Source organism: Bufo bufo, chromosome 4, assembly GCF_905171765.1.
Source record: "Bufo bufo chromosome 4, aBufBuf1.1, whole genome shotgun sequence".
Taxonomy (NCBI): domain Eukaryota; kingdom Metazoa; phylum Chordata; class Amphibia; order Anura; family Bufonidae; genus Bufo; species Bufo bufo.
The window spans coordinates 195,519,606-195,531,411 of NC_053392.1; the positions used below are offsets into that span (position 1 = coordinate 195,519,606).

Here is an 11,806-nt window from a genome sequence, read left to right on the forward strand (position 1 = left end):
GGTGCAAAAAAGGTTGGGGACCACTGCGCTAGAGGACACCAACACATCCTGGTCGTCCTAGATTACACCACTCGGTACCCGGAGGCGGTCCCACTGTGACATACATTGGCTAAACTGATAGCTAAGGAGCTAATGGAAATGTTCTGCCGAGTGGGGCTGCCTAAAGAGGTTCTGACTGACCAGGGGACCCCTTTTATGTCTAAGGTCATGAGGGAGCTCTGTAAGTTGCTGCATATCAAACGTTTGCGGATGGTAAACGCACAGTCTGGTTGAAAGGTTTAATAAAACATTAAAAACCATGTTAAAAAGGGTGGTGTCTAAAGATGGGAAGGACTGGGACCTTCTTCTGCCCTATCTCATGTTTGCTGTGCGAGAGGTGCCCCAGGCCTCTACTGGATTCTCGCCCTTCGAATTGCTATATGGCAGACATCCTCGCGGTCTGTTGGACGTAGCCAAAGAGTCGTGGGAACAGCAACCCACTCTGCATAAAAATGTCCTGGAGTACGTTACCAAGATGCAACAGCGGATAGAGACCGTTTTGCCTCTTGTCAGGGAGCATATGGAGGCAGCTCAGCAAGCCCAGAGTCAGATCTATAATCGGCAGGCTCGGGTCCGGATCTTTAACCTGGGTGATCGGGTTTTGGTCCTGGTACTGACCATGGACAGTACGTTTCTGGCTAGGTGGCAGGGGCCCTACAAGGTACTTGAAAAAATTGGAGAGGTAAACTACAAGGTACACCAGCCAGGGAGGCAAAAGCCAGAGCAGGTGTACCATGTGAATTTACTCAAACCGTGGAAAGATAGGGAAACCTGTACTGAAGACAGCCCGCGGCCAGGTTTTCTAGGGGGAGAGGTGTTGGCCCCTCTGTCTGAAGCAGGGGAAGGGGCTGCCACAGTAAGAATGGCTGACAGCCTCTCCTCGAAACAGGCTCAGGAGGCCAGGGAGTTTATTATCCAGAACACGGATGTGTTCTCGGACCTCCCTGGACGCACTTCCACAATTTGGCATGACATTGTCACTGAGCCTCAGACGAAAGTCCGGCTAAAACTATACCGAGTACCCGAGGAAGTGCAGATGATGCTAAGGCTAGATGTCATTGAGGAGTCTAAAAGTGAGTGGGCTAGTCCTGTAGTGCTAATACCCAAGCCAGACGGGACACTTCGGTTTTGTAACGATTTCAGAAAATTAAACAAGATCTCTAAGTTCGATGCATATACCATGCCCCGAGTTGATGAGCTAATTGAAAGGTTAGCACAAGCCCAGTATTTCTCAGTTTTGGACCTCAGGAAAGGGTATTGGTAGGCGTCCTTAACGGAGGCTGCTAAAGAGAAAACTGCCTTCATCACACCCGAGAGGCTATATCGGTACAAGGTGTTACCCTTTGGTCTGCATGGCGCCCCCGCCACCTTTCAAAGGCTAATGGACATTGTACTTCGTCCACATTGTCGATACGCTTCGGAGTACCTGGACGATATCGTCATCCACAGTACCGACTGGGAAAGTCACCTACCCAAAGTACAGGCTGTTGTGGACTCCCTTAGGAATGCTGGGCTAACCGCTAACCCCAAAAAATACACAATAGGGTTAGAAGAGACTAAGTACCTGGGAATCTGGGATATGTCATTGGGCACAGAGTTATCAAACCTCAAGTAAACAAAATAGAGGTAATTCGGAATTGGCCCCGACCTGTCACCACTAGGCAAGTAAAGTCGTTCCTAGGAATGGTGGGCTATTACATGAGGTTTGTTCCCCACTTTGCTACAGTGGCCGCATCATTGACAGGGCTCTTGAATAGTGATGAGCGGCAGGGGCAATATTCGAATCTGCGATATTACGTAAATATTTTGTAGTATATTCGTCATATATTTGCGAATTCAAGATTATATTCTTGATTGCGAATATCGGCAATGCATTATTCGCGTAATGCTCGCAAAATACCGTCGTGGGTCACTTATGCTACATTTTTCAAGCTGGTATAAGTTTCCTGAGACTGGAGAAAATGGTTTACACGCAGAACATTAGAATAGCTTTATATGCAGATAGAGTGCTCCAATATATTTGTGCTTGCAATAAGTGCAACTTGTATAGTAAGGGGAAGGCAACTTTTCTATTGGTTGCTAGGGATGTTGCTAAGCTGTGACAAAGCCTTCTCATTGGCCCACAAGCTAGAAGAGGGAGGAATGATCACCTGATGTGTACTCGTCATTCCGAATATCTAGCACTATATTCTAAATATTCGCTAATTCTCGAAGTGCTGATATTCGCGATAAAAATTCACTTTTCGAATATTCGCGCTCAACACTACTCTTGAAGGGACGCAGGTTGGTGATGGTTCGCTGGGATGATCAGGCAGAAGAGGCGTTTGTGGGTCCCCGGTTTTGGTGACGCCTGACTTCAAACGGGAATTCATAGTACAGACGGACGCCTCCGAAGTAGGCCTCAGTGTGGTACTGTCTCAGGAAGTCAACTGGGAGGAGCTTCCAGTTGTCTTCCTAAGCAACAAGCTTACCCCAGCTGAAACCAGGTATAGTATAGTGGAGAGAGAGTGTCTGGCTATCAAGTGGGCACTCGTGTCTCTCCGCTACTATTTGTTGGGGAGAAAGTTCCGCCTGGTAATTGACCACTCCTCTCTCAAGTGGATGAACCAGGCCAAAAAGAGAAATGCCCAGAAATGTAAGTTTTCCGTAGAACACAGGGCAGGCCGGATGCAGGGAAATGTGGATGCCCTGTCCCGGGTAAAATGTATGGCATGTGTTCACCCCCTCAGGGTTGAACAAAGGGGGGAGGTATGTAAAAAGGTACAAGGAATCATCGTGGATGATCGGTATGTGCCATCGAGGTTCCTGGCCTCGGTGGAGTAAGAGCCAGTTTACATGTGTCAGCAGCAGTTGCTGTTTGACACTTTGCTATTTAGTATGGCTGTAAATAGCTGATCCAGGACGGATCTTACTGGGAGTAGTCAAAGTGCTGGGTGGGTGACTACTCCCCACGTTCCAGGCCGGGTTTTGTCAGGCCTATAAAAAAACAGCCAGCAGTGTCAGGTGTGGGGATTTATCTCTCTGACATTGGAGCTCTGGCAATCTCTGTCCCGGGATCTGAGCCTTGTGCCAGGATGGAGGTCTGAATCCAGGAGTACTGCTCGGTTCTGAGCTATGCCGGTCGGGCGTGGATTAACACCCAGGACAAAAGGTGACTGTTTTGCTTGTTTGAGCTATCTGGGTGCAAATGAACTGTCGTACTGTGTACTTGCAACAAGTGTGATGTCTGATTAATAACAAACATACATATCTAAATGGCGGGGGGGGGGGGCGCACTTGGGCAGCTCAGCCTCTGTTGGTGGTGGACCTTGTCCCAGCCCTGCTGATAGCTGTACACAGGGAGGTGTTATCAGTGATTGAAAGTAGTCTCTGTGTAAGCGTGTGTACAGAGATAGCTGTCAGTCACTGATAGCTGTACATGGGGGAGGTATTATCAGTGATTGATAGCATTGTGTGTAAGTGTGTATACAGAGATAGCTGTCAGTCACTGGTAACACCTCCTCCCTGTACCGATAGGTATTCACAGGAAGTGAAAAAAGCAGATATAGATGTAGAAAGTTTTACTGAATCTTTTCACAAGAAGATATAAGAATACCTAATTAGTCCCCTAAATGCCCCCACATAGTAATTATTCCTCCTTTATACCACCACACGGTAGTTATGCCAGCGTTGTGCCCCCTTCACAGTAGTTATGACCAGATATGTGCTCCCTCACAGTAGCGATGCCTAGATATGTGCCCCCCACACAGTAGTTGTGACCAGATATATGCTCCTCACAGTAGTTATGCCAGATTTGTGCCCCTTCACAGTAGCGATGCCCAAATATGTGCACCCTCACAGTAGTTATTGCCAGATATGTGCCCCCTCACAGTAGTTATGGCCAGATATGTGCCCCCTCACAGTAGTTATGGCCAGATATGTGCCCCCTCACAGTATTTTTGCTCAGATATGTGCCCCCCTCACAGTAGTTATGGCCAGATAGGTGCCCCTTCACAGTAGTTATGCCCAGTTATGTGCCCCCTAACAGTAGTTATGGCCAGATAGGTGCCCCCTCACAGTAGAGATGCCCATATATGTGACAGCGCTGACAGACACATACTGCGGCGGGGCACGGGAGCGGAGCGCATAGTTCCCTGCCCCCCTGCTGATCACCGCCATAGGCTTCAGGCCTAGTAGGCCTGAGGCCTATGTGGTAGTTAAATCCCGGTGCAGGCGAGCGCGATGACATCATCGTGCACGCCTGTGCTGGGACTCAGCAGCACAGTGCAGTGTCGGGACTCTGTGAGCAATCGCAGGTGAGTATTTAGCTTTTAGTTTTTTATTTATTTATTTATTTATTTATTTATTTTTAATTTTATGTGCCAACTTTGGGGGGACATGAGGGGGGTGCACACAGGAGGACATGTGGGGGTAAAATTTGGTGGGATACTGAGTGGGGGAAAATTATTATGGGAGGGATTACTATGTGGGAGGGCAAATTACTATATGGGCAATGTGGGGGAAACTACTGCATGGGGGGCAGTGTGGGGGAAACTACTGTGTGGGGTACACTACTGTATGGGGCAGTGTGGGGACACTACTGTATGGGGGCAGTGTGGGGGAAATTACTGTGTGGGGGACACTACTGTGTGGGGGAAACTACTGTGCGAAGGAAACTACTGTGTGGGGGAAACTACTGTATGGGGGCAGTGTTGGGAAAATTACAGTGTGGGGGCAGTGTTGGGAAAATTACTGTGTGGGGGCAGTGTTGGGGAAATTACTGTGTGGGGGCAGTGTTGGGGAAATTACTGTGTGGGGGCAGTGTGGGGGAAATTACTGTGTGGGGGCAGTGTGGGGGAAATTACTGTGTGGGGGCAATTACTGTGTGGGGGCAGTGTGGGGGAAATTACTGTGTGTGGGCAGTGTGGGGGAGATTACTGTACGGGGCAATGTGGGGCAAATTACTATATGGGGGCAGTGTGGGGGAAATTACTATATGGGGCAGTGTGGGGGAAACTACTGTGTGGGGGCAGTGTGGGGTAAACTACTGTGTGGGGGCAGTGTGGGGGAAACTACTGTGTGGGGGCAGTGTGGGGTAAACTACTGTGTGGGGGCAGTGTGGGGTACACTACTGTGTGGGGTATACTACTGTATGGGGGCACTGTGGGGTACACTACTGTATGGGGGCTGTGTGGGTGAAACTACTCTGTGGGGGAAACTACCGTGTGGGGGCAGTATGGGGGAAACTACTGTGTGGTGGCAGTGTGGGGGAAATTACTGTGTGGGGTAAACTACTGTATGGGGGCAGTGTGGGGGAACTACTGTGTGGGGTACACTACTGTATGGGGCAGTGTGGGGTACACTACTGTATGGGGGCAGTGTGGGGGAAACTAATGTGTGGGAGCAGTGTGGGAGAAATCAATGTGTGTGGTAAGTACTGTGTGGGGGAAACTACTGTGTGGAGGAAACTACAGTGTGGGGGCAGTATGGGGTAAACTACTGTGTGGGTGAAACTACTGTGTGGGGGAAACTACCGTGTGGGGGCAGTATGGGGAAAACTACTGTGTTGGGGTAGTGTGGGGCAAATTACTATATGGGGGCAGTTTGGGGGAAATTACTGTGTGCGGGAAATTACTATATGGGGCAGCGTGGGGGGCCTTGCTATTGGGGAGGCACTGTAGGGGCAATTCTATTATTTCTGGGGACACTATACAGGGATTATTACCTGGAGCACAATATAGGGTGTTATTACTGGGGGCACTCTAGGGGACATTATAGCTGCTGTAGACAGTATAGGGACATTTGGGGTAATTTATGAAACTGGTGTAAAGCAGAACTGGTTTAGTTGCCCATAGCAGTCAATCAGATTCCACCTTTTCATTTTTGACAGCTCTTTTGGAAATCCAGTTCTACTTTGCACCAGTTTGATAAATTACCCCAATTATGTCACAATTTTTTCAGCAGTATAGTACCTGGGGCATTGGGGGGCACAAAGGGCACAGTATTGAGGGTGGCAGCAGGATGACACTGTGGGGACACTAGGATGGGGAGGTTGATGGAAAAACTGAGAAATCTAATGTGTCTGTGTTACGAACTCTGTAGAGACGAGATGCGGTGGCTGAAAGAATTTGTCATGGCGGTCTAATGGAGGAGAAGAGGAAAGAGAAGGTCTACATGACAGGAGATGTCCCTGGATGTAAGAGGTATGTGGTCAAGTATTGGGAGGGGGGGGTTCCAGAGAAAAGACCCGCCCCGGGTGCCAAACACCCTAGGCACACCACTGCTTAGTAATGAAGTGCATGTAAAAGGAGGCAGAAAAACTGCATGTGGGCCCATTGTTAGCCCTGCTGTGTTATGACATTACTATATTATTTCTGTGTTGTGCATGTGTGTGCATTATATCTATATGTGACATCATTATACATTATGTTCTTTGACTGTGTTGAGGGAACAAGTACATGGTGGCATATTTTAGGTTGTTTCTGTGCTATGCAATGTAGTGTGCTTTATTTCTGTGCTGTATCGTCAAAGAGTAGAATATCACTGTATTCTGACATCACTGTTTGCATTTTGCCATATTATGACATCACTGTGAGATTTGTCCCTGTACTGTGACATCATTGTGCGCCTTATTCCCATATGGTCACATCATTGTCTACGTTATCCCTGTACCGTGACATCACTGTGTGCATTATCGCTGTGCTGTAGATGGACCAATCATGAGCTTTTTGGAACTTGCTGATTGAAGCGGTTATTGTAAAGTAGGGGCCCTCACTTGTCTGTGAATATAAAAGTAAAATTAGATTGGGAGCCTTAATGGAACACATTTGGGGGGATTTATAAAGTTCTGCACTCCAGAATTCTAACCTCTAAAATTTGCAAAAAGGGCTTTTGCGGGATGGCATAAAAACTGGAGTACCATCTCTAGACATATTTAAAGATTTCTTGCAAATTATGGCAATGTATTGACTTCAATAATTCCCCTCATGATAAATTCTCTCCATTATGTGTACAACTCTGAAAAATGGTTTGGCTCTTTTAATGGCATTGAGCAAGAATAGAGGGTGGACCTATAAATGGAAACTTACTTACCTGCTTCCTAGCGCGGGCCCCCTGCTCCTTCTGACTTGCAATGTTCTGCTGGGCTCCCTCACTTTTTTTACACCACCTGCAGCTACAGTAATCACCAGCCGTAGTGGTGACTGGCAACCCTTACGTTATGACAAATAGGCACATCATGCAAGGGGAGAAGGGGCAGAGAGCCAGTGCTGGGAAGCAGGTAAGTAAGCTTCCCTTTACAGGTCCAGCCAAGTGGGTGACCAGTAGAGGGAAGCTTAATGCACAACCCCTTTAAGATAATGTCTAATAAATATAAAACTAGCGTCACGTTACGGAGGACCAGGCAGACCTCCGGAACGGCATGCAAACAGGACATAGGCAGATAACAGACCAGGAACAAACAGAATACTTTATTATACATGTAATAAATGAACATGACAGTAAAAGATAAGCAGGTTAGGCAATAGCTGTAATTCTACCACAGAACCAAGTGCACCGGTAGACTAGAGGCAAACCCCAGAAGGCGAAGAGCCAGTGAGCCCCGTTCTTCACAGAGCCAATGTTGGGAATGAACTTGGCCGAGGGGCTCACTGGTCACACCTCCAGGAAGGTCCCGGTACACTTAGCCACTATTTGCATGGAACCATGCTGGTGTAAGCACCAGCGGACCAGACAACAGAAGGACTGGAACACTAACAAACTCAGAACATGGATAAGACAAGACAAACGGAACCCATCACACAAGCAGATACCTGGACCCCATGCGGAATTTAAGCGTGGCGGTCACAGGCAGAGCTGCACACAGACTAGGTGTCCTCCCTCCAGAGAACACAGGAACCCTCTCAAGAAGGCAGGAAGCACAGCCAGACTATACATAAAACAGACAGGATCAGAAGCAAAGGAGCAGGGAAGCAGGCCTAGACCAGGGAATGTTAACCCCACCAGAACCAGGAGAAACCAGGCACAGAACAACTATACAAGTTTCAGTTCACACCAGTTACAGAATGCTGCAGCCAGCAAGCCTAAACAACCAGCATACACAAGAAACTGTAGCCAGGATGAGGTTACAGGCAGCCAGCCTACACAACAAGGAGTGACAGAACCACACACTGCATCCATACTCAGACCCTGTTCACACTCAAGGCCACAGCCAGTATGCATCACAGAACCAGCAAACATGGGAATGCCACAGCCAGTACACAAAGTGCATGCAGCCAGCCTGCATGGCACTGGTGACAGGAGCCACAAAGATATGGAAGTGGGGAGACACAAACACAGGCAACAGTTCACACACAACACTGCAGCCAGCACGCAGCCCCAAGAAACCAGCACACACAGGTGTCAGCCTGCAGCCAGTATGCGAGAGAGCATGCAGCCAGCCTACACGGCCACAACTGTCACAGTGAGCCGCACTGTGACAAGTTACAACTAGTTATATGTTGTGGTGGTATTGACATATTGATATTTCCATTTTTTGCGTTTGGCTGTTTAGACACAGTCATTGGCCAAGTGTCCAGCACAGCACTCAAGTCATGCAAATATGCATACAACTACAGAGAAACCTCTCCAAAAGACCACCGCTTTGAAAGGACCACCCCTTAATCCAGAACAGATTTCCTGTGACAGATTTTCTGTTCTGCCATATATTAGGCATACTGACCATCTTCTTTGAGGACCACCCCTTAGAAGACCACTATTTTCCTTTACATATTTCCTGTAAAATAAAAAGCCTACCTGGGCAAGCTGATCTCAACAAGCTCTTCCTTCATATTGCTGTTCCAGTCTTTAACTATTGGTGCTGTCAGTCTTTTCTCCAAGTCTTCGATGTCTACATTTTCTGCGGTGAGAGCTAATAATAAACTGAGTTTGCCCCCTTTGTAGGGAAGCTCCAGTACTTTATATTTAAGATTATTCACTGAAAAATATCCTGGAAATGAACAAGAATAATTTGAAATTAAAAGACTGAAAAACTTAAAGAATACTGCAATTCTAGAGTTCTGTAAGGGCTTTAGGATAATGCTGTAGCATATGGCAAACAAGGCAATGAATAAAATGGCACAAACAAAGCTTTACCATTTGAATAAGGGCTCATTCACACAACCGTATGAACGGGTCTGCACCCATTCCGCAATTTTACCAAAGGGGTGCGGACCCATTCATTTCAATGGGGACGCAAAAGATGTGGACAGCACACTGTGTACTGTCCACATCCGTAGTTCCGTTCCGTAGCCCCGCAAAAAAGATAGAGCATGTCCTATTTTTGTCTGCAATCATGGAGAAGAATAGGCATTTCTATCACAGTGCCGGCAATTGCAGTCCGCAAATTGCGGAACGCACATGGGCAGTATCCGTGTTTTGCGGATCCGTAAATTGCAGACTGCAAAACACTACTATCATGTGAATGCACCCTGCATCCATTTGCCCCACTTTAAAGAGGACCTGAGCATCTTAAAGAATTATTAAGCTAGTTTCACACTTGCAGACTGTTCTCTGGAGAAGATCAGATTTCCGCCAGATCCCATTATAGTCAATGGAGCTAGCGGGCATTGTGGTAACATGTAGTGATCCAGAGAGATCTCATAGGTCAGTGCTGGCGAACCTATGGCACTGGTGCCAGAGGCGGCACTCGGAGCCCTCTCTGTGGGCACCAGCACCATGGAAAAAGTCTTAGGTGTACATGGAAGATATACTATATTGGTATTCATATTCAGGCTCGGACTGGCCCACAGTGGTACAGGTGAATCCCCTGGTGGACCCCTGAGCAAGGTAGGCACCTAGTCTCCCACCCCCTGCACAAGTGGCTCATAGTACAGTAGACTTACTGCACTACATACATATATTCAATGTACAGCACCTCAACCAGCCGATGCATATAAAAAAAACTTGTTCGATTATTTATTATATTTGAATATATCTGTATGGTGGGCCCCCAAAATAAATTTTACTGGTGGGCCCTAGGCACCCCAGTCTGACACTGTTCATATTAAATTGCAGTGTTGACACTTTGCGATAAATAAGTGGGTTTTGGGTTACAGTTTGGGCACTCGGTCTGTAAAAGGTTCGCCACCACTGTCATAGGTTGTTCTTTACCGACACAGCCTGCCCGAGATCAGGCCGCAAGTGTGAAAAAAGCCTTAAACAATATCAGGGATACACTTTTATATTTCTGCATAGAGAATGTGCCTCCAAGTTACTCCCCCATTACTGTCAGATGTTGCGATCAGCTAGGGGTACAATGGGGGGGAGCGGCGCAATCGCCATTCCCTGTCATTGCACCCACTACTTACAAAAAAAAGTGCTTTGTGACAAAGTAATTCAAATTTTTTGTAAACTTCGGTGAAGCAGCCGAATCGAATTTTTCAATACTTCGCTCATCTCTAGTTATAAAGTGTAAGCAGATAATTACCTTATATATTATTTCTAGATGATGCCATATTACAAATATTATTGTGTGGGTTGGCACCCCCACATCTCCTCACATATAACTATTCTAATCATGATAAGTAATTATCTTCTGTAAATGTTATTATATTATCTTGGAAGTCAATTAATAGAATTGCAGAAAGTACTTAAGGTGTGGTATCCTCAAGTATTAAAACAATCTTCATGGGGTTGAAATTTCAGGGTAGTGAATTACTTTGCCATACATAGGGGGGAGGAGACCAAGTGGGTTATATCAATCAGAGGGAGAACTTCTGGATCAGGAGCGGACTGGCCAAATTTTCCAGTGGGCTGATGCCCAGGTGGCCACCCAAGCCATCCTCCGAGTACATAGTGATCTGATGCTCTCAGCATTAATTAATGCTAGGCATATAAGGTACTTATGCACCGGCCAGAGGAGGAAAGTGCCCTACTGCATTCAACTATATTGCTATCCACAGTCCACCTACTATAACGGAGTCCACAGAAAATCTGCTACTAAACGAGATAGACGAGGCGCCAGATCATAATGAGGTCGTTATTATGGGGGACTTCATCTACCCAGATATAGACTGGGAAACTGAAACCTGTATATCTCATAAAGGAAACAGGTTCTTGGCAATAACCAAAGATAATTACCTTTCCCAACTGGTTCAGGACCCGACTAGAGGGACAGCCATACTGGACTTAGTATTAACCAATAGACCTTACAGAACAACAGATGTGCAGGTTGGTGGACACCTGGTAAATAGTGACCATAAAGTAATAACCTTCTAATTGTCATTCAAAAGAGTGTTTCTTCAGGGAGGAACAAAAAATACCAAACGTCAAAAAAGCTAAATTTAGCCAACTAAGAGAGTCCATAGGCCTAACTAACTGGAACAAAGTCCTCAAAAAAAAAATACAGCTACAAAATGGGATATTTTTAAAAGCATCCTAAAATCTAATTGTGAGAGGTACATACCTTATGGGAATAAAAGGTTAAGGAACAAGAAAAAAAACAATGTGGATAAATAGAAATGTAAAGAAAGCAATAAATGACAAAAAGAAAGCATTTAAATCCCTAAAACAGGAGGGTGGTGAGGAAGCACTGAAAAAAAATGTGTAAAAATCAAATAAAAGCAGCCAAACTAGAGACCAAGAGATTAATTGCCAAAGAGAGCAAAACTAACCCTAAAATGTTCTTCAATTATATAAATTGTAAAAAGTATAAATCTGAAGGTGTCAGCCCTCTACAGAGTAATGAGGGGGGAGTTGCACAGAGCGATGAGGAGAAAGCAAAGCTAATAAATATTTTTTTCTCCACTTG

General features: G+C 46.3%; 1 protein-coding gene across 1 annotated transcript in view; it reads right to left on the reverse strand.

Moving 5' to 3' along the window:
* The window catches only part of SERPINI2 (serpin family I member 2), a 148,014-nt gene that overhangs the window by 57,768 nt on the left and 78,440 nt on the right, over nt 1-11,806 (reverse strand). Inside the window, exon 5 of the mRNA XM_040428181.1 lies at nt 8,812-9,004. Coding sequence (XP_040284115.1) covers nt 8,812-9,004 — 193 coding nt within the window. The remainder of the gene's footprint in view (nt 1-8,811; nt 9,005-11,806) is intronic.